The 23,446-nt window shown below is 56.2% G+C and overlaps 1 protein-coding gene across 2 annotated transcripts in view; it reads right to left on the bottom strand.

The window, feature by feature from the left end:
• The window catches only part of STX1A (syntaxin 1A), an 88,134-nt gene extending 65,514 nt beyond the window's left edge, over positions 1–22,620 (bottom strand). For both annotated transcript variants that reach the window (XM_065647487.1, XM_065647486.1), the window contains exons 1-3: positions 22,565–22,620; positions 5,086–5,163; positions 3,780–3,879 (exon numbers count right to left, since the gene is read on the bottom strand). In XM_065647487.1, the coding sequence (XP_065503559.1) occupies positions 3,780–3,879; positions 5,086–5,163; positions 22,565–22,594 (208 nt within the window). In that variant the 5' untranslated portion in view covers positions 22,595–22,620. The remainder of the gene's footprint in view (positions 1–3,779; positions 3,880–5,085; positions 5,164–22,564) is intronic.
• Positions 22,621–23,446: the final 826 nt, after the last annotated feature.

The following is a 23,446-nucleotide window of genomic DNA, read 5'->3' as shown; positions in this document are numbered from 1 at the left end:
GGACTGAGCTGACAGGCTGAAAGACATGACTTCAGATTTGAAGATTTACGTTCCCGGGGGCAAATCATTCACTGAACAGCATCTGTTATATAAGGCAGCGACGAGGAGCCACAGAGCATGGCCACGGGGAGGGATGCCATGCATGGAGAAGAAAAATGGCATAGAAGTCCTTCCCAACCGCTCCAGGAAATAAAAAACCATTTCATTCCTCTCCAGCTAGTGACCTGTCATTGAAAGCCACCTCCTTGGGGAAGCAGCACGGACTGAGGACAAACACCAGGAACGACAAACACCAGGAAGGATGTTGTCCACCAGGAAGGATGCAGCAGCTCACTGGGAAGGGTTTTCGGAACAGGTTTATCAGGAGCTGTGACTCAAACCAGGAGTAGCAGCAGCAACGGCTCCATCCCGAGGAGGAACGCAGACCCTGGGCTGCTCCAGGCCCCCCCGAGTCCTGACACGATGCTGCCCGCTCCACGACGCGGAACCGCTCAGTGGGGACCCCCGTGCTGTCCCCCGCAGCCCGGCGCCAGCCCACCGCAGCGGCAGGGCGCGGGCAGGCCGGGGGCGGCTGCCACCTCGCCGGTGCGACGGCAAAACCACCGGCTGCCCGCACACCAGGTGCCAAAATCAGCCCAGAGAGCAGCGGCAGCGCAGATCCGCCAGCAGGCTGCGCAGCCAGAGAGGGACCAGCAGGAGCGGACGGGAGGGACGAGCCTTTCTGCGCCACACGGACCCGGCCCAGCACCTGGGCCCCGCGCCAGCCGAGTGGGTAAATCCAGGTCTCACGGGGGGTCCTGGACCTCGCTTTTTCTGCAAGAGGAGAGCACCAAGGGCCTGACTCCACCTAAGCACACAGTCATTGAAGACACAGGTTCTGGTAGGATTGTACCTGCGGAACCTATTAGAGACCCTGAAAAAACAGCAAGCAATTCAGCCAGCAGACACTGTACGACCATCCATCCATCCTTTTTTCACTCAGTGGCCCAATGCCGACTCCAACCACTGTTCATCGGTTCCCCAAATTACCAGCTCAGCTCTGCCCTGATCTTCTGAGGCTCCACACCAAGGTCCTCCAGCTCTAGGAGGGACTTGCCGGGGGTGTTTAAGGTGTTTCTATCTCTTGGCAGAGAAACTGCACCACACACCAAATCGGGCTGTGCCCTGCACAGCACATTTGCCTCCAGACAAGAATGAGCAGCCTGTGTCTTTCTTCTGACACCCAGGAGGATGGATAACTTCCTATCACCCTGTAGTGGAGGTTTCACATGATGCTAAAGTGCTTAGAGATCCCTAAGAAATAACTGAGGTGCTGTTCAAGAGGGGACAAGCAGCACGCCAAATCCCCCATGAGTCTGGCTCCTGCAGAGAACGTCTTGCCTTGCTTATCATCACAGGTGTCATTCACTTGCCACATTAAAAAGCAAATGCCAGTGAGCACACGCCAAGATCAGCCTTTCCTCACCTCTGTTTTAGTGTCCTTTGTCTGCAGCCCCCTCAGTACTTAAATGGGGCTCATAGGAAAGATGGAGAGACTTTTGACCAGGGCCTGCAGTGACAGCACAAGGGGCAACAGTTTTAAACTGAACAAGGGTGGCTTTAGGCTGGACATGGGGAAGAAATGTTGTACGATGAGGGTGGTGAGACACTGGCACAGGCTGCCCAGAGAAGCTGTGGATGCCCCATCCCTGGAGACATCCCAGGCCAGGCTGGACGGGGATCTGAGCAACCTGAGCTGGTGCAGATGTCCCTGCTCATGGCAAGGGTGGGACTGGATGAGCTTTGACGGTCCCTTCCAACCCAAACCACTCTGTGATTCTGTAAGCCCAACGACCACTGAGCACCAGATGCCCGCACTGCACCTCCTGGACACACCACAATATTACAAAAGACTAATTTCTAAACAAGGTGTGGGCTCTTCTTTCGCTGCCCAAAGAGTTCTTTGGCATTATAAACTGAATTTTCTACAATACCAAGGCAAGGTAACACTAAAACAAAACCAGAAGCACTCCCAACATCCTGGATGCTTCTGCAAGTCACATCAATTTCACCATACCTTGTTCACTGCAGATCTCAGACTTTCAAATAGATTATTATCTTTTAGGCCAGGAGCGCCAAGCTCTGGCTCAGCCCCCCGCAGCCACCGTGCCGATGGATGCTGTACAAGCCCAGCAGCCAGGAGCAAAGCAATGACAGCTCTTCCCTGAAAACACCCAAACAGAAACACTGCAAAATCTTACAGTGCGAGCCCAGACCAAAAGAGCCTAAGATATGTGAATTCTCTTGAGAAAACCCCTGGCTTCCAGGCTCGGCCAAGTGAATTTTAGCTGAGAAGCAGCTGCCAGGAGAGGGGAGCGTGAGACAATTCAGGAAGGGCCAGGTTCTTCCAAGCAATTACCAATATCTACTGATTTGAAGTAGGGCTGGACACAGTAAAATGTGTGTACGGACAACCTCCTGGGATCTCTAGAAACAATTCACAGTTGGATACAAGCAGACATGGAATAGCGATACAAGCAGACATGGAATGGCACTGGGCCAATGAAGAGAAGTGGATGGGAGGAGGGTAGATGGCGAGACAGAGACCTGGTCTCAGCTTTCCAGCCCCCTCAGCACACCTTTGTGCCAGGGTCACTGCAACCCGGAGGGCACAAGAAGCCTCTGGTTCCTCAGCAGTTGCCCACCGGCCTGTGGAAGCGACACCTTTGTCGAGGTCAAAGGCCCGGCAGCTCAGAGCCAACTCGCACAGCTGGCCCCGCAGTAACCACGAGCCCCGCAACCACCAGCACCACGAAGGAGGTGGGCAAAGGAGAGCCCACATGGGCTCACGGCAAGACCGATGGACAAGCTTGGGGCAGCGGAGATGTTCAGATGATGTCCCTCAGCAGGTGAGTCTGGCCAGGGTCCAGCCCCAGCCCCTAGTCCAGCTGCGCCGATAAACAGCTCTGCTCACCCCACTCTCCCTCGCACAGCTCAGCACCTCGGTCCCGCCTGCTCCCAGGGAGGGGCTGCAGACACCACAGCTCAAAGCCTCTGCACTACGGAAGCCCAGCTGACCCCACCAGCCCCAGTTGCTCTGCCAGAGCCAGCTCCTGCAGCACCCCCAGGAGATGCACAGCTTGCACCTGGGGACAAAGGGAACTCATCACCCACAGCTCTAACTCTGCCAGATCCTGCAGACTCCCACATGTTGCCACCTCTTGGGTGCTGCTATTCTTAACTTCTCTTCTGGGGAACAAACCTCTTCTCAGGAACATAAGACTGGGGAAGCAAACAGCAATGCATCAGTAAGAGCCAGAAGGGACAGACTCTTTGGCCAGCCTGCAACAAAATGTCCTTCAGGACAGAGAGGACAGCATCCCAAGTGCACACCATGGGCTCAAAGAAGAGCTGTACCATTTCTGGACCAAGTGCTGTCTCATTCACGTACCCTCCCCAGGTGGCCTGGGGCAAGATAATGGCCAACCAGCATAAAAGCAGCCATTTGCTCTTTTCGACCTGCACATTTGCCGGTCCTGCATGAATTCCACTCCTGCAGCCTCCTTGGACACTCACCACTTCTCAAGGTCAGAAAGCCACCACCCGTCCCTCCATCTCCTTGCCATGCAGGTCCCAGCCCTCCCTCGCCCTGGCCACCAGCCACTTCGGCAGCTTGTGGCTTTCCAGCCATGGCCACCTCAAGACAAAGGACTTCGCTCTGACTCCATCCACCCCACAAGTGGCCCAGCCCAGCGCAGCCACTTGCCCACGGGGACACGAGTAGATCACGGCTCACTCACTCTCATCAGGGTTGGGCGAAGCAAGGATGGCGCTGTGCTTCCTCTTCACTTCCTCCACATTCTCTGAAATTTTATCAATGAACCCTCGAATTTCTTCCACCTGTAGAGATGGACAACAAGACATGTCTCCTGTGAGAAGCCTGGACTTTTGGAAAGGGGAGGGATTATTAAATCCTATCCCAAAGCAACTACGATCTGTCTGCATGACAGCAAACATCTCCCTGGACAAATATTTTCCAGCTGGATCCTCCTGAAATCAAGACCTTCCACATCCCAGCAGCCAGCTTTGCAATCCCAGCCATGTAACACAGACTCTACGTCCTCTATCCTTTACGATGCACTGAGAAACATTTGGGGTTTATTTAAATTAGCATCAGATCTACAGATTCCCAGGTCTGTACCTCCGGCACGGAGAACATTGCTGAGGCTGCATAAGCCAGGCTCGGTCTCAGCTCAGTCTCTTTGCTCCAGGGGCTGAGAAGCCCAATTTGACCCTCACCCACAGACCAGGGTGGCCACATTTGCCAGTAAATCCAGGCTAGCATCTTCCCCACACTCCTGTACTACAGGAGACACGTCGGCATCACCGGGAGGGGGAATCTCCGCTTGTGCCCTCTGCCTGCCGGGCTGCCAACCCTCTAGCTCCTTCTCCTTCAACTCACACCACCACTTTGCTCATCTTCCTCCATCTGCACGTCGGATTTTTTTTTTTCCTTCCCCACTCCATTGCCTGCACAGATACATTTTAACACCCCCCACACACACGCCATGTGAAGGGTGTGCTAAAAATCCGCATGCAGATCTTACAGCCACCCACATGCCAAAGACAGCCTCTTGTTTGGTAACGAGAGGCACAAAATTAAAAAAAAAAAAATCGATACCATGCAGAACATGCTACTCCACAGAGGTGCTTTCGGGAGAGGTTTGAGAGCGGGTCCGTGGTGGCGGCTGGCTGGGAGAAGGCTGCAGGGCTCACCCACTCCTGCCAACTGGGCACCAGCCCAGCTGCCCCACTGGTTTCTGGAGGAGGAACTGGAGCAGCAAAGCATCCGTAGGGCCAGGTGGGACCACGACAGCCCTGTGTCTGCGTGGAAGCTTGGTTCCTGCTCGTCAGCACGCCGAGCATAACCCCTGAGCACCAAGCACCAGCTGAGCAGCATCAGCTGGGGCAGAACCACCGTCCACACCTCAACCACTGCTCCCTACCCATGGTGGGAACTTGTGCCACATCCCCCCAGCCTGTTCCAGTGCCAACAGAAAGGTCTGAATTGGCTTTAAAGCTGCACTGGAGAAACAAACCTCTCACCTGCTCAAAGAACTCATCCATGAAGCGGTCCCGGTCCACACTGACGGTGACTTCATCATCGTCATCACTGTCCTTCGCCTGCAACAACACAAAGAGAGGCATCAGCGAGTGCTTCCTGCAGAGTTTGCACCTCCATTTCAGAGCCCCTCAGAGGCATCTTCCCCTTCTCCTTTGCTCACTTGCTCCCAGGAGCCGGGGACAATGCCAGCCAAAGTGTGGGACATCCCAAGCCCTGCCACACCAGAGTGCTATGGGGACACCAGAGAGGCAGCAGATGTGCCATCCCTGGAGATATTCAAGACCAAGAGAGCAGAGGACTGCCAACTCCAGCAATCAAGGCACAACACAAAACACCACCGCAGTAGCTACCACACCACGTGGCCTCCTGTGCCAAGCGCAGAACAGGACTAAGGATATCTGTGCACTTACAGAGAGCTGGAGGGGGGAACTTTATGAGCTACACTCAGCTGTGCACAACGGCTCTGCAAACAGCAGTGATGGGAAAACACGAGGGATGCTGCAATGGGAAAGTGTGAAAGATGCTGCGGAGAGAAAACACGAGGGATGCTGCGGAGTGCAGGAAATACAGGAGAGAACAGAAAATACAACAGAACTAGTAAAGCCACAGCAGGCAAATGAGGGGTTGTCCTTGCCTGCAGCAGCATGTGTGTCATTGTCACCAGAGATGAAAACACCTCCCATCCCAGCGAGGCAGAGGATGCAAGCTCACAGGCGAAAGAAAAATTACAGTACTCTGGATAAGGAGACATTTAAGAGATTATTATCCAAAGCAGATACATGATGGAGGGAAATGGAAAATCAATGAGGTAGAAAAGTTTCTTCTTATTCCATCTTCACCATAGAGAAGGAGCCAGGGGAATGGAGAAGATTTAAGAGCAAGGACTGTCTCTGCTTATCTCATAATTGCCCCACATTGTGCAGATGTTTGCAGGTCAAAGCGTGCCCCCTTCACACTTAGCAGAGCAGGCCAATAGTCTCCAGAGAGATGCCTCTTATCCTTAAGTAAGTCAGATGAAATACCTAGCCTTCCCCTCAAAACTGTCTTTTCAACCTAGGGTGACTGATTTGGGCGGCGGCGCCCAGAGAAGACCTCAGCTCGCAGCCTGGCCACCCCTCCTGCACTTCACTTCAGTAACCGCTTCTTGAGAGGCTGATTCAGAGACCTGGAGACTTGAGAGCTACCACGACCCCAGTGAAAACCTCACCTTGAGAAGGAAAAGCAGATGTGCTGCTGCCCTGGCCCACCACTCTGGGGGCACAAAGAAGCCAGGAATTCAGGAATTGTCCATTTTGGTTACAGCAGGGCCCCCACAGCCTGGGCTCAGCAGGCAGGAGCTGCCTGCACAGACGGGCTGGGGCGACAGCCCGAAACGGGTCAGTGCACTGAGATTTTGATGGAGCTGGGCAAGATGAACCTGAGGATGGGCACTTAGACCTTTCTCTTGCTTTCACTTGGATCTCTTCCCTGCATTGCTAAAAATACACCATTATGCTGAGAATATGGACCGGGAGCGGGGTCGGTGGCCTCCTGCCTGCACAGGCAGGCCTGCACCTGCCCGGACCTGCAGCAAGCTCCGTTCGCTCCCTGCAGAAGGCAATGCCCTTTGCGGCAGGCAGGATCCAGCTTCTTCCTTTCAAAATCCAGCAGTTTGCTCTCGCACCAGGGTCCCCGCGAGCAGACGCAGCCTGGCACCGAGAGCAAGAGCAGGACTCGGGCTCAGTGCAGAGTGGGATGCACGGCACCATCCAACACCATCCACGCAGCGCTGGGGCCAGGGGCAGGATTTGGCCACGGGCTCTATTACAGCCCTCCTGCACTCCAGTGCCGCCAGGCTACAGGGACCTACATCCTCTCCTGCCCCGTGTCCTCATGCCCCCTGCCATCACTGTTCCAGCCCTGCCCAAACCCACCTTCCCAAAACAAAGGTGGCCACCCTCAAGTCCCAGCTCTGCTGCCGACTGTATCGTTCCCTCAGCTGGCAATCAAGCCCTGCTTCGCTGGCACGGTCACCGCTGGCTGTAAGCACAGGTGCGTTTGGGCCCCACAAACGGACCCAGAGCGATGCTGACATCCACTCCATCGCTCCTGGAGCAGCGCAGGCGCTTCCCCAGCATGCACAGCATGTGAGCAGGAGGCCTCACTGTCAAGGAGGTTAAAAAGCATCATCTCCTAAAGCTAGGAAGGATGTCTGCACTGGATGGGTCTGTGCTACATAGGTGTAGTTACCATCCATGTCTGCATTTCAGTTTACACACCATTAGGAATCCTGCTTGGTTTGTGCCATGCTTGATTTTAAGCATCAACTGTCTTTGACTGAGATAGGTGGTACCCAGAGCCCATCAGCTGGTCAGTTGTAGAACCACAGAATAATTTGGGTTGAAGGGACCTTCCCAGCTCCCCAGTGCCCCCCCTGCCATGAGCAGGGACATCTGCACCAGCTCAGGTTGCTCAGAGCCCCGTCCAGCCTGGCCTGGGGTGTCTGCAGGGATGGTTCAGCCACCACCTCTCTGGCCAACCTGGGCCAGGCTCTCACCACCCTCTGGGGCAACAATTTCTTATTTGTATCTGGCCCGAATCTCCCTCCTTTAGTTTAAAACCATCACCCCTTGTCCTATCACAACAGGCCCTGCTCAAAAGTCTGTCCCCATCTTTCTTACGGGCCCCTTTTAAATCCAGAAGGGCCGCACTAAGGTCTTCCCAGAGCTTCTCTTCTCCAGCCGAACCCCCCAGCTCTCCCAGCCTGTCCTCCCAGCAGAGCTGTTCCAGCCTCGGGTCATTTCTGGGGCTCCTCTGGCCCCTCTCCAGCAGGTCCATGTGTGTCCTGCGCTGTCCCCAGAGCTGGCCCAGCACTGCAGGGGGGTCTCACAGAGCGGGGCAGAGGGGCAGGATCCCCTCCTGACCTGCTGGTCACGCTGCTGGGGATGCAGCCCAGGGTACCATTGGCCTTATCCAGCAGGGACTGAGGGATGTTTTGTGAGCGCACGCGAAGGGGTATGGTTTCTGCCCACCTTGTGCCGGTGTTATCCGAAACAGCATGAGCTGTCACAAACTCTCACCAACACCCGTGCCAGGACCTTATAAATACATAAAGCCAACAGATCCTGAGGACACATGTCGCAAGTGAAAGAAGCTGCAGCTGCCAACACAAACAGACACACATACCCCCAGGTCACAGCATCCTCCTTCCCACTGCCCTGCCAGCCTCTCCATGTCAGTGACAAGGACGTCCCCGACGGCCCCCACAGCCAGTGGGCTCCACACGTGGGATTTCAGCTGTGGGGTGTCTCCATCAGCTCAGTGCCACTGTGAGGCTGCTGGGTGGTAGGCTGTGTTTCAAGGAGATTTCACAAAGGAAACAGGGCTGTTACTCCAGCTGACCTCTGGCACCTGTTATACCACTCTTCTTCTGTGCTCCTTCCAGCTCTGCTGACTCCAGCTCTGTGCCACGATACTTTCCCCTGGGCCAGAAAGCCAAGTGTCTCCTGGGCTGCCCCACCAGCAGCGAGGGCAGCAGGTCAAGGGAGGGGATGCTCCCGCTCTGCTCTCTGGGGTCCCCAGCACAAGACAACAGTTTTAAACTGAACAAGAGTGGGGTTAGTTTGGACATGGGGAAGAAATGTTGTACGACGAGGGTGGTGAGACACTGGCACAGGCTGCCCAGAGAAGCTGTGGATGCCCCATCCCTGGAAGTGTTCAAGGTCAGGCTGGACGGGGCTTTGAGCAACCTGGTCTAGTGGGAGATGTCCCTGCCCATGGCAGGGGTTGGACTGGATGATCTTTGAAGGTCCCTTCCAACCCAAACCACTCTCTGATCCTACAAAAGCCCCTCCCAGGGCTGGTGTTTCCCATCCTGCTGGCCCTGGGTCCAATACCAGTCTCTGCAGTCCTGCACTGGAAAATGCATCTCCATCACAACTTCCTCTGAGACTATCCAGCTTTTCTTGCCTTCATTCTGGCAAGATCTTAATTTGGAGGAATTTTTAGCCTGCTTCTGAAGCCTGCGAGGAAAGCATTCCCCATCACTAATTTTAAACACAGACTTTTACCGTAACCACACAGGCCAGAGACGACCGGCAGCAGAGGAAAGGTAGCAGGTCAGCACGCCACCAGCCAAGATGCTCATCTCCTTGTCACCTCTTGCCCACCCTTTCCATGTCCCAAACAGTCCTGGTTCATTGCACTCAGGATGCCACATTGCTGCTTAGTCCCATTCCGGCTGCCCACCGGACCGTGCCATCCATTGGACCCAGAAATCCCAGAGGAAGGCAACCCACCGCCCAGGGAGAGGGTTTCTGCCAAACCCATGCGCAGCCTGGTTGGAAGCACTTCTGTTTTCAAGGCAGGTCACCCCCCGGGTGCAGCAGAGCACTGATGCACAGGCAGGGTGATGGTTATTTAGGGCAGGCACTGAATGCGGCGCTGCCCTGCTGTGTGCAGGGAGAGCGGCACAAAAGCCCAGCCAGAAACCCTGAGAAAAGGAAATTGCAAGGATGGAGCCTGCTGGTCAGGAGGGCACGTGTCAGACCGGGCTGGAGAAGGCCACCATCTGTCCAACCTGTGTCACTGGAACTACCCTCCGTGCCACATCGCCTCTGACACACGGTGTCAGGCTGATCGCCCGGCCCCGCCGCTCCCCACCCGGCACCCCGTGTGAGGGCAGCAGTGGCTGCGGGGCCACCTGGGACCCGAAGGGGAGGAGATGCCACTGTGCAGGCACAGCTCCCCGCGATGCAGAGCACCAAAGGATCATCTGCTCACAGCATCTCCCACCATCCCGGGACTTGGTCCAGGCACAACGCCGGCCCTCGCAGGCACGCTCACCCCAGGCTTCCAGTGTCTTCCCATACGCTGCTGCCAAAGCAGAAACAAAACAAAAACACCTTTCCTAAGGAAACGCGAAGTGTCCACCCAGCTGACAGCATTTTGGCTTCACACATCCCAGCTGTGAGCATCCCAGGTTTCCAAAGCCACACGGAAAGCTCCAGTCTAGGTCAAAGCTACCTGCTGGCACTGCTCAACACAAGCGGCAAACAATCCACAGCCTTCCAAAGCCCAGGCATGTTTGCCAGCGACAGGCAAGGAGCACGCACCCCCAATGCCATGCAAGGATACTGGGCATACCATCCTCCCGGTGCTTCTTGGCTGCATCCCCCGGGCGCATCTGACACGTTGCAACCTTGGGCAACAAAGGCTGCCCCGAGACTCCTTACGGGGAGAAAGGAAACAGAGCCACAGCAAAGCGCTGCAAGTCTAAGTGCCTTAAGTGAGATTAGCTCTAAAACCAGCTTACAGCAGGCGATGAGCCCAAGTTAATTAACACAACCAGTCAGCAAGCAGCTCTGCTGCCCTGCAGCTTTGGTGGCTCACCGCTGCTGCTCATACAGGGACCACACGGCAGTGCCGACCGCTGCTGCGTCACACGGAGCGGGTGCTCTGCCACAGGCACATCTGGAGCAGAAGAACAGAAGGGGTTTGATCAACCTCTCTCAACACCTGCTCCTGCCTTGGGAACCTTCAGGCAGCACTAGGGACCCAGGGTCTCCAGGCTTTGGGCCCCCACGCAGGGTAGGTGAAGATAACCTGTCTCTCAGAGGGTTAATTCTCCAGCCCGCTGGAGGCCAAGCAGCAGGCAGCACAGCGGGCAGTGGAGATGGCTCTGGGAGCTGCTGAGCGCGGGGAGCGGGATGGGGAGGACAGGTCAGCCTGAGCTCCTCCAGCATCTTTAACCCTCACAGGGTTAAACATGGCCCTGCACAAAGGCTGAAATCCCAAGAGGAGGCAGAGCAGAACTGGGACACCCTCTCCAGCAAAGCTGAGCAGCAGACAGGAAGATGAGTCTGGAGCCCCAGAGCATCCCAGCAATGTGGGTTTTGCAACCAGCACATCACTAATAAACTCATTATTGAGCACATTACAGCCCTCCGTTTCAAACCAGCTCTGTTCCCTCTGCAGGTGCTTTCTGGAAGATGGCAGAGGAGCACAAACCAATGGAAAAGACTCGAAGACTGCTCTCCTCCAAAAAGCAAGAGGCGGGAGGCAGGGCAAGCTGCGGCAGGGCGTAAAGACATCTCTATTATCTCAGCAGCAGCTACGCGCAGGCTTTAGCTCCTGCCCTCTTCTGTTAGCATTGCAGATGCATTTGACCATGTCCGGATGCATCTGCAGAGCTGGTACAGGCAGCAGAGCCATGCCAGGGAAGAGGAGTGACGGGCTCAGCCGCCGCCGGGCACCTCTGCATCCCAGGGGACCGCAGCGACCCCTTGGCTCACCCCTCCACCAAGCCGTGCCGGCAGCACTCACAACCGCGCTAGCCGGCCTTTGGCTAGGAAACACAGCGAGCCCCAGCGCCGCCTGCAGCCCCCACACACTGCCTCCCATCCGCACTAGAGATAAGGCAAAGCTTCACAAAAGCAGAAGGAAAGGAAAAGGCCACAACAGCTGCTACCCCGCCTTGTAGGGACCATTAAGTTAAGGAAAAAAAATGCTTCATCCCTAAAAGATGCAGGATGCTGCTCGCCAGTTTCACTTCCAGGCTGAATCTGTGGGGTTTTTTTATTTACCGGACACCTCCATACTGATCTGCCCAGCCATCTGGCCTCGACTTTCTTTGCAAAATGACGGCCCTTTCTGTACAGAAATCAAAGCAGCCCACGGGATGCACGACACGAGGCTGCTCAGCGGAGGGACGCTCTCTGAGCAGCAGCGGGTCGTGGCCAGGACCGCAGATCCGCACAGACACATGGGTCCAACACCGGTTGCCTTGTTCCCCATGTCCAAGCCCACGAGCGCAGGGCACGGGGCTGGGGGCAGCCAAGAGCTCCAGCGGCAGCTCCCTCCCCGCGGCTCCGCACGCAGCTGTGCACGTCACCGAGAAGGACGAGGTCAGAATAACTCAGCAGTGAGCTGCACCGAGATCTCTTCTCAGCCATCTTAAAAAGCCTACAGGACACGTAGCAAAGCGTCTGGTCTGGTCTGGTTGCCCAGATTCCTGGGAACAGCCCAGCCCAGCTCTGCGATGCTCGGCAGCAGACAACCAGCTCACTGCAGTTTTGTTGCTGAAGCTTCACGTGAACAAGGCCCAAAGCACCCACAGGGTCTCTGACCCACCAAACTACCGCCACCCTCACCCTGGGAGGCTGCGCTGACCCTTCACAGCTCAGGGTTTCCTTGAGCGTTTCGTGGCAGCCAAACCAAGGCTTTCCTCGGAGTGCAGAGGCAGAAGTCCTGCTCGGGAGCGTTTCCAGGGAGGTGGTGCCACGGCTGGGGATGAGGACAGCCAGAGGGTCTGGCTGAGAGGCCGCAGAACTGAACTACCTGAGAACACAGCTTAAATTACCTACAGCCTCAGTCTAAGCATTTTTTGCAGGCTAGATATACAGTACAGCTATGCAGCATAATAAACTGGGCGTTTTATAGCACATAGGCCTCAGTTCAGCTATGACCAATTCCAATATTCACTAAAGTAGGCCATGCCTCCCACTAACAACTTTTTGATGAATAAAAGTTCAAGGCGTAAATGACTTTAGCATTTGGCAACATCTGTGTGAGTCAGGAGGCACTTCCAATTTCCAACACTAGCAGTGCAAGGGACAACAAGATTTCCAAGAGTTCTGTCCTTAGGTGTTGGCTTTCATTGCTGCAGAATTACGTTACCGACCACTGGCATGAAGCCCGAGCCTTTTATCAGAGCTGTGGTCAAGTCTTAAACTCAGTTTTAGAAGCAGGCAGGTAAAATTCCGCTTAACTATCAAGAACAAATGTCAGAGGTGACAGCGGTGCCACCAGTCCTGCAGGGGGCAAGGAGCTGAGCTCACCGACCTCCTGCTGCAGCTCTAGGACATGGACGGTACTGCGATCTCCTGGAAAGTCACCAATACTTTATGGTCAATACTTTACAAATTCACAATCGTGGCTAAAGAATAATTTGGGTGAAAAATGGCAGAAAAACTTAATTCATCTGAAATTAATTTCTTACTGTCCTCTGATGACGGCACCATGTTACAGCTTCCGTGCAGACCACAGCTTCACGCACGCAGCAGCGGTGCCTGCAGCCACAGTGCTCATCTATCCTCCCCACGCCAGCCCACATTCACCAAGGTCAGCACTCAGTTTTCTGCCAGGGTCATCACCATGACTCGGTGTCTACAAGTGCTCTATGACTGCGATGCCCACCAGTGACCACGGGGTCTGTCCTGGGAAGCTGTTGGTGAAAGTGAAGAAAAGCCTCAGGGAAAGGAGGTGACACAGGCAGCACTGCAGTTCCCATGGCCCATGTCACCAGAAGAGGATCAACATGTGAAAATCAAGGCAGTCCAAAAAATAGTTATCCTTCAAATCAGACTGCACTACCCACGAACACTCCTGGAATGTGTTGAGTTGGAAGTGACCTTCAAAGACTCTCCAGCCCAATCCCCCTGCCGTGGGCAGGGACATCTTCCGCTAGACCGGGTTGTTCAAATGGTCATGAATGCTCAAACGTGGGAATGACGTTCTTTTGGTGCTCTTGCCCACACCATGTAAAGGAAACTTGGCACCACCCAAGTGAGACACCAACCCTCCCAGCAGGCAAATATGAAATGTCTTCTGGAAATCAAAACACACAGTTGTTTCACACACCACAAACACAAAGTCTGACAGGACTTGATGGAAGATCTGAAAGCAACAGCAGACAAAAAGGAAGACTTAAAACTAGCAAATCCACAGCAGACATCACAGAAGAAGTACTGCATGGCGGGACGTGGTCATGGCCGGCAGTGAGCTTCCGAAAACTCACTGGACAATGTGAGCAGAAGACTTTTTTAAAATCACGTTTTCAGTTACTTCCCATGAAAAGAAACCCAGGTGTGTAAGTATCCACTAGAAATGGAAACACTCCACTATTAACACAAAGCTCGGTCCCATCTAACAGCAGATTTTGACACTACGCAGCCCAGGTTTGCCCCCCGCGCCTGGCGGCGAATGTTGAGGTGCTGGTGGGCGCCAGAAGAGCAGGCGGCAGGGAAGACGAACCTTCTGCAACCGCGGGAGAACACTGGCCTAAGAACAAATGAACACAAATAACGTGAGGCACAAGGTTTCGAATTTTACAATGCAGTCAGGATCCGACCTAGCAGAAGATGTCCCTGCCTGTGGCAATGGGGTTGGACTGGATGATCTTTGAAGGTCTTTTCCAAAGCAAATCATTCAACGATTCAATAACCATCATCCTGCAATGACAGGTTTTGGCCAGCAATCAGCAGACGCCCTGTGCTCCACTCACTACTTCCAAGGCTGCAAAAGGTGATGGAGGAAGAGACCCTGCTGCCAGAGGAGAGGGGCTGTACAGGGCTCTCTCCTGCACCTTCACTGGAAATGCTGAGTACCACCCTGAAGAAGGTTGAAAGTTGCTTCAAGACACCTCTCATGCGGGACCTGAGCACTTAGCATCTGCTTGTATTCAAGGCAGCTTAAAGAAAAGCAAATAAAACATCTATTTATAAAACTCAAACTAGATCAAACTAAATGAAATGAGTTTGCAGCTCAAGAAAAGATGACCACCAAAATTAAAGTTGATTCACAGTGGTTTTCTTATCATAGCCCATATCCAAGGGCACTTTGTTAGGCCAGTCATCTGGAGCTGCTCACACAGGGTCAGCAACACTCCTACAGATTTGAGGTCTTGAAGAAACTTTCTTCCTGACGTGACCTGCTGGCTTTCAGACACAGTAGTGTGGAAAAGGGACTGGAGAAGTGCAGTATGGAAGGGCAATGCCTACAGCCTTCTGAAGGAATGGCAGCAGGGTGCCTCGGGGTTCACAAAATCACCTCCCAAATACCACCACACCAAAAGACATATTGGTTGCATCACAGGGGTGACCAGCAGGTCGAGGGAGGGGATGCTCCCCCTCTCCTCTGCTCTCCTGGGACCCCCCAGAGCACCGAGTCCAGCTCTGGGGTCCCCAGCACAAGACAGACATGGGCCTGGCAGAGCGGGGCCAGAGGAGGCCACTGAAATGGTCCAAGGGCTGGAACAGCTCTGCCATGGAGAGAGGCTGAGAGAGCTGGGGGTGTGCAGCCTGGAGAAGAGAAGGCTCCAGGGAGACCTTACGGTGGACCCTCAGTACTTAAATGGGGGTTTATAGGAAAGATGGAGAGACTTTTGACCAGGGCCTGCAGTGACAGGACAAGGGGCAACAGTTTTAAACTGAACAAGGGTGGGTTTAGGCTGGACATGGGGAAGAAATGTTGTACGATGAGGGTGGTGAGACACTGGCACAGGCTGCCCAGAGAAGCTGTGGATGCCCCATCCCTGGAAGTGTTCAAGGTCAGGCTGGACGGGGCTTTGAGCAACCTGGTCTAGTGGGAGATGTCCCTGCCTGTGGCAGGGGGATTGGACCGGGTATCTCCGAAGGTCCCTTCCAAACCACTCTGCAAGCCCATAGCACACCACATGCCACAGCCTGTCCTCTGTTCACAGCCATCAGTCTGCTCCCCCATTTGGGGGGCAAGGCAGCGCACACATTCCAGACACCAGCCCTGCTGCCACAGGCAGAGACGCAGGCAGACGCGCAGGCAGCCTGGGCACATCGCCCCTGCCCTCTCCCGCTGCCCTCCAGCTCAGCAAAACTTTCTGCTCCTTGTGCTTGCAGTGTTGCCTTGTTTTATATTTTTTCTAAGACAGTCCTGTTGGCTTTATGCCTGGTCTGGTCCTGACATAGCATCACTCTGTTTCTGTTTCTGTCCTTCTCCACTCACCTTCCCCACCCCACGTATCTCGTCTAAGGATCATTCCGCTGGCACCGCAGTCCAAGGACATTCAGCCATCCTTTGCCACAGGTTTGCTCAGGTCAGTCCCCGTCTGCCCAGAGCCAAGGCGTTACTGCACACCGTCTTCCCGGGTCTTCCACTTGGGCTCGCTCTCCTCCTTTTTGCTAATATACGTAATTTTCTGGAAGTAGCAATTTATCACAGTACTTAGCTTAATGAGCCTTACTGTACATGTTCTGCCTGTAGTGATAATTTTGCATATTTCCTGAGAAATCTTGTTAACAGGGAGATACATAGCAAAACAAACATTTGTATAGCTTCCGAGCAGCTCACACAAAGACAAAGACACTTGCAATTAAAACAACGGGAACTAGTCTAAACCCCTTTGGCTCGAGCCCTTTTAGACATCCAGCGCGCAGCCAACATACGCAGCTTGCAAACGCAACATCTCATTACTCGTTGGTTCTGACACCGTGGCACTGGGTTCCAGGAGGCAAAGAGTATTTCTGCATCCAGCAGACACCAAGGGGTTCAGTGTCCCCCCGAGGCCGGTGCCAGCGGAGGCTGAGCCCGCCTGTCCCCCAAGCCCCCATCCATCACCCCGCGCACCTGCGGGATGCGAATCCGCACTGCTGACCCCAGTCTTCTCCCAGGGTAGGGACACTAAACATTGTCTGGAGCCAACCTAGAGGGTGGGCTTTGTGTGCTGCTGTGTTTAAAGCACATCAAGGGGTCTTCCCCATTTGAAGTTTTCTTTGGCTTGCTCTGCATGCCCACTGCTGCTAACAACACCCCTGCAGCATGGGGACGCCTGGGACCCCACAACTGCTGGGGAGCAGAAGAACATCTCAGACGGAGACCATGCAAGGCAGGTGCTGTGAGCTTGCTCATGTCACCTCTGTCATCTTCTGCCGTTCCCAGCTGACAGGCCTGGCAGACCCCAGGGAGGAAGGACTCACCCGCGTCTCACCCTGTCTCACTCTCCAGGACCACGAGGGAACAGGCGAAGCAGCGTCCCTGCCCCAGAGACGCACCCTCGTGGCGGGAGATGCTCAGGCCAGACCGCGGCCTGAGGGCAGCCTGCACGGCCTTCCCCAGCAGCTTTGCTCCTTACAGCCCCCAGAAAAATCAGCTTTTCAGCATCACTACCCACCCCACCAACTACAGCCAGACAGGGCGGCTGTGCACACACAATACGGATCCGCCGGCTGTCACCCGCCACGTGACAGCCCCAGCCCCCCGATGGGTGTAGGAAGACGTGAAGCTGAATTATTTACGTGACCCTTTTGGTTGAATAGAAGAGCTTGAAACCACGCCGGGCAACCAAGAGGGTTAAAAAAGGAAAGGAAGACAGCATTTAAATAAGCAAATATATCCATCGCCAGGGTCACCAGGGACTTTCGCAGCCAAGGTGGGGGGACTTCCTCCAGAAAAGCCCCACTACCCAAATGGACATCAACAAGACTTGACTCCTGCTGCAAATAGCAACTCTGGTTGACTTTACATTTGTACCCCCAAGAGAGAAATCATCAGCAGGAGCAGCATGGGACTATTAACGAGCAGGGACGGAGCGAGGTCTGGCTGAGAGCTCCTGCAGGGCTGCGCTGCAGATTTCAGCTGCCGCAGGCAGGAAGAGGGTGGATCCACGGAGCCAGACCCGGAGCTGACCTCGCGTTCTCTCTCCTTTTATTTTTAACACACACCTCCCGGCAACTCCCACGGGCAGGAGGCAGCGCTCGGAACAGGGACGTGCAGGCAGGTGGCAGGCAGGCAGGAGCGGGGGTTTCAGCTGGCTGGGGAGGACGACAGTGCGGCACTTATGGACATCGCTGGAGAAAGGTACCTGAAAACCACTGCCAGAAAGGAGCGATGGGTGCAGGAGGAAAGGACCCTGCAAAACCATTTCCACCATTCCTGCGAGCTGGAGACATGCAAAAGCAGATCTGGTTTTGCACCCATGGCGTGGTTTGGGAAACAGCTCCTTACTCAAAAACAAGGTACGATGAGAAACTAAAGCTGGACATAAAATAAAGAGCAACTCTTCAAACTCTGGGGAGATTATTCTCAATTAACATTCATTTGAGCAAGACAAGCCTTTAGACTCAACGGGAAGGTCACCAGAAACGCGGCCGTCACTTTGTACACTTGCTTTGTTGCAAGCAACCACTGAGACTTCGGTCCTGCAAACACCTCCATGCCCACACAGTCATAGATGGACAAGCAGTCCCACCACAGAAGGTCTGTGCTGGGGGGCAAAGGGTAGTCTCCAGGTCCAAATCATCCTTCTGTTGTCACCACCCTGGAGAAGGTCCTTCTCACGCTGGGGAAGCTTCTGCCAGCACTGAAACCTGCCAGGCCTGGACACTGTCCCACAAGCACCGTGGTCTTGCCAAACCTCTCCCCACGGTGCCCAAACTCAGGATTTGGGCAATGTCCACCCCAGCATCTCAAGGAACACTTCCATCATGTAATTGCAAGATAAAACATCAGGTGAGCACTGCCTGGTAGGGAACGGGGAGAGGATCTGTCAATAGATAAATGGTCTTTCCCAGTCCAATTAGAGCCCAGCAACTGCTACAGTCACCAAAAATCAATAACTATTGGAAATTCTTCTAATTGGCTGTACGAAATGTTGACAGTAGAGTCCCGTCCTCCCAAAATCACCCAGCCACTTGTTTCTTAATGGCCGGTAATGCCAAGGGCATGGGCTTCCTCCACCAATCCCGGTCTGAACCATCCGGGTCCACCCAGCCACCGACCCCCCGCACCCCCTCAGAACCCCCTCTCCTGGCCCGGGCAGGTCTCACAGCAGCCTGAGCATCATCTCACCACTTCAGCAATGGGGAGCCAGTGCAAGCAACTGAGCCCGGCTGGGAACAGGACACAGCAGTACCGGGAACCAGGAACTGCAAAATGCCTCTTCCACGGCATGCTTGACATCTTCATCAATGACAGACAGGGGGATCAAGGGCACCCTCCGCAAGTTTGCAGGTGACACCAAGCTGAGCGGTGTAGTCAATACGCTGGAGGGAAGGAGTGACATCAAGAGGGACTTGGACTGGATGGATGGAGAGCACCCTGCAGAGAAGAACTGGGGGATACTGGTGGGTGACAAATGGGGCATGAGCCAGCAATGTGTGCTTGCAGCCCAGAAAGCCAAGTGTCTGCTGGGCTGCCTCTCCAGCAGCGTGGGCAGCAGGTCGAGGGAGGGGATGCTCCCCCTCTGCTCTGCTCTCCTGGGACCCCCCAGAGCACCGAGTCCAGCTCTGGGGTCCCCAGCACAAGACAGACATGGGCCTGGCAGAGCGGGGCCAGAGGAGGCCACTGAAATGGTCCAAGGGCTGGAACAGCTCTGCCATGGAGAGAGGCTGAGAGAGCTGGGGGTGTGCAGCCTGGAGAAGAGAAGGCTCCAGGGAGACCTTACGGTGGACCCTCAGTACTTAAATGGGGGTTATAGGAAAGATGGAGAGACTTTTGACCAGGGCCTGCAGTGACAGCACAAGGGGCAACAGTTTTAAACTGAACAAGGGTGGGTTTAGGCTGGACATGGGGAAGAAATGTTGTACGATGGGGGTGGTGAGACACTGGCACAGGCCGCCCAGAGAAGCTGTGGATGCCCCATCCCTGGAAGTGTTCAAGGCCAGGCTGGACGGGGCTTTTGGGTTAGACTAGATGATCTTTGAAGGTTCCTTGCAACTCAAACCACTCTGTGATCCTATGACACTTGCACATCCCCCTCATCTCCTCATGCTCTCTCTGAAAACACCATTCATAATATTTTACCATTTGGACTTGTCTCACACCCTGGAACTCCCCACATCTCACCCAAATGGAGCTGTCACCTCCCAGACACGACAGAGCAGCGTGGGACCCTCGCAGAGCCTAAAGACATTTCAGGTGCGTGTAGCACAAGAAGCAGCAGCTTAGAGACTGTCCTAAGAGCAAAATAAATTATTTTTCAGATTATTTTTGCCCCATCTCTGCTCTGTCACCAACACTGCACAGAGACAACCGCAGCAGGAGGGGCAACTTCTGGGGGTTTCGGGGATCAGGCTCCAGCCCCACTAGAGATGGGGAAGAACCACCACCCGTGGCCAGAGCCATGGCACCTACCCAGGAGCAGCTGAGAGCAAAGCTCTGCTGCTCTCGCTCCAGGCATCCTTCATGGCCAGTCCTCGGCTGCTCCTCCTCCACAACAAGAGGACATTTTTCAGCCATAAGCTGAATTTCCTGTCCCTGGTTCAGAGGAGGTCTGGGGGCATCACCACCCCCAGGGCACTAGAGAAGGTCCAGTGAGTTTGAACACAACTGGAGTGCCAAGGTTCAGAAAAGACACAGGATTAGCATTTTGAATTTCAGGTACTGTTTTAAAAATCCCATTAAGACACGAAGCTCTTGTTCTGCACAGCAGCAAAAGTCCTGCATCCCTTCCTCAGCTCCAATAAAGCCATCTCTCTTTTTTTTTTTTTTTTTTTTATTTTTTTTTTTTTTTTTAAATTCTTCTTTCATATCATCCCTGGCAGAATTTAGACAATATATCAAAACAGGAAGAAACTGGCCCAGGCTATTAACGAGGCTGGCTACTCGCAGCAAAGAAAAAACAAGTGCAAATGTTCCCAACACTCCATCCACTGCAGCATCTCGCTCCTCCCAGGTGACGGCCACCACCGAGGCTGTAAATTCACGTTTCCCACGCGCTGCCCCGCTCCCCGCAGCCCCGCCAGGCTCTGACCCAGCACGGACACCTGCTCAGCTCTGGGGCACCCGGATGCTCCAAACCAAACCTCCATCCCCAGGAGCCCCCCCGATGCAGCAGGGAGGCCCAAGGAGGATGCTGCACCCAGGGGCTGCGCAGCCCTTCAGCAGTCGGCTGATGAATAAGGATCGGCAGCAGCAGTGAAGCAAAAATGCACTTAATTTTTCTTGAGACATATTTAAAGGAATTGAGAGATTTTAAAATACTCTACAGCATCGCTTCTCAGCCAGCATCAGCTGCCAAGAGGACATTCACAGGGCTGGTTTTTACTATTATTATTAAAAAGCCTGTTTTCCAATCCTATTTCACAGCCTGCGCTGTCGGTGGAGAAAGAGCCCCCTGTTTGGGTGCTTTCCAGGCGCGATGGCTGGGGGGGGGTGCAGTTCTTTATATAGTCCCTTCCTCCTCCAGCACTGACAGCCACCCCCTCGGCCCCTTGTTGGCGTCACCCCAGCTCTGTCCTCCTGACGTTTTCCAGACCAAGCCAAACTCTCGGCTGAAGCAATTTAAATGGGGTTTCTGCAGGGACGGGCCAGGCTGGGCACCCACAGTCATCCCCGCTACCCCTTGCTCCAGATCTGGGTCACGCCCTCCCCTCCCCTCCTGCAGGTCACCCCCCTGGGATGGAGCACGGACGGACGCAGCTGAACCCCAACTCGCCTCCCTCTCCACGCAGCCCCCAGCTCACCTCCCAGGCAGCCCAGCAGACCCAATCACGAAGAAATTGGGGAAAAAAAAAAAAGAACAAGAAAAAGAAAAAGCAGCAAAGCAAGTGGCAACGTGACGGCACGAGACAGGAGGCTGGATGCTGGAGCAGCGCCCTGGGATTTCAGGCTCTCACGCGCCCGGGCACCCCCGCTGTGCCCCACATGCTGCAGAGCCCAGCCCCGTGCCGTGACAGCAGCACCTGCCAGCACAAGGTGAGCCGGGGTACCTGGGCTCCCGGGGCCACCCGGGCAGTGCCACCACCGCAGACCCTGGCAGGCAAAGGGACAGGCAGCAAAGGGGCAGCGAGGGGCTCTGCCGCGGCACCCACTGAAGCTGCGGGCTGCGCCCCACCACCCCAAGTCGCCGTGACCCACCGGGGGTCTCCGAGGGCCCCACCAGCGGGGCAGAGCGCGGGTGCCACCGGGCCCGGGCGCTCCCCTGGGACAGGCTCCAGCGGCAGACAGCGCCCAACGCCCCCGACACCCCCACGGTCACCCCCGCGGCCTCGGCAGGACCCCCGGGTCACGGCACCGGGCGCCAAGCGGCTGTTGGCAGCGGAGGCGCTGGGCCCGGGGGACACCGGGGGACACCGGGGGACACCGGGGGACACCGGGGGACACCGGGACCCGCAGGCACCGGCCGGTGTCAGCCGGCGAGGCAGCACCCGAAGGGCTGCGCGGCCCCGGGCTGTTCCCAGGCCGGATGACATCAGCAGAGCCAGGAGGATGAAAAAGCAAAACGGGTGCAGAGCGGGGCGACCGGGGGGAGGAACGGCCCGGGGGGGGCACCGGCACGGGCAGGCCCGGCTGCCCGCGGGGCACCCCCTGCCCGCGGCGTCCCCGCCGGCCGCTGCCCTCCCTGCTCCGCGTAAAAATAAACTTTTTTTTTTTTTTTTTCTTCTCCTTTTTTCAGCCGGCACGGCCCCCCCGGGCAGCCGGTCACCCGCTGCCGGGGCGATGGGGTCCCCCGGGGCAGCGCCCGCGGCTCGCACCGGCCGCCCGGGAGCCGGGGGGAACCGGAGCGGCCCGCGGGGAGGATGCGGGGGGGGGGGGCAGCCCGGAGAACCCCGCTCCGACACCCCCGCGGGGTGTCTCAGCTCGGCCCCGCTCCCCCCACCCACCCACCCCCCCGCCCCGGCGCCGCCGCTCGGGGCACGTCGCTCCCCAGCCCGGGCGGGGCGCGGCGGCGCCGGGCGGTCCCCGGGCAGGGGCGCTGCCCGCACCCCGCGCCCCCCGGCCCGCACTCACGGCGCGCAGCTCCCCGGTCCGGTCCTTCATCCTGCCCGGCCGCCGCCGCTCGGTCCGGCCGCCGCGCGGGGGAGGGGCGGGCGCGGCACATGCGCGGAGCGGAGCGGGGGGGGCGGCGGGACGGGGAGGGCGCTGCCGGGGGGGCCGCACCTTGGGGTTCTTGGGGTCTCACACCGCGGCAGGAACGGGAATGGGGAGCGGGGATCACACCGACGAGGGGGCGCAGCTGGGGAGGACACACCTGCGGGGGGGCGAGGTGGGGGGGGGGGTCACACGGGGTCTCACACCGGGGAGGATCGACACTGGGAGGAGTTAATGGTGAGATCACACCTGGGGAGGTCACGCCAGATCAGTCAGCGGAGCTGGGGGAGCACATGGAGTCTCACAGCCGGGGGGGGCACACCTGGGGAGGCAGAGGGGCGAGGTCACACTGGGAGAGTCACATCCTGGGGAGCTACAGGCGGGGGGGGGTCACACTTGGGAATAGCATCTGGGGGAGGTCACATCTGGGGCTCACACTCGGGACTCAGCGGGGGGTCACACCTCGGGGACGTGGCGTCAGGCGGCTCTCCTGGGACGGCACACAGCCTGGGGGTCCCCGGGGCAGCCAGCAGCGCAGGGGCTGGGGGTCTGGCAGACACCGCGGTTTGGGGCCACCGGCAGGAGGGGGTCACACTGACACCCAGCCCAGAGGCAGGGGTGGGGGGACGTGTCCATCCTGGGGGACCTCAGCCCTAGGCTCACAGGTGCCAACAGGGCTCAAGGGGGTGGTGCCAGTTTGCTGCTTTTGGGGGACCTGGCGGTGTCAGGGAGACACGCCGGTGCCCACTTTCCCAGGGACAGAGCAGGAACAGGACCTCCCCAGCCTGTGCCTGCGTGTCC

Source organism: Caloenas nicobarica, chromosome 17 (genome assembly GCF_036013445.1).
Source record: "Caloenas nicobarica isolate bCalNic1 chromosome 17, bCalNic1.hap1, whole genome shotgun sequence".
NCBI classification, from domain to species: Eukaryota; Metazoa; Chordata; class Aves; order Columbiformes; family Columbidae; genus Caloenas; species Caloenas nicobarica.
This window is presented reverse-complemented; position numbering and strand designations above follow the sequence as displayed.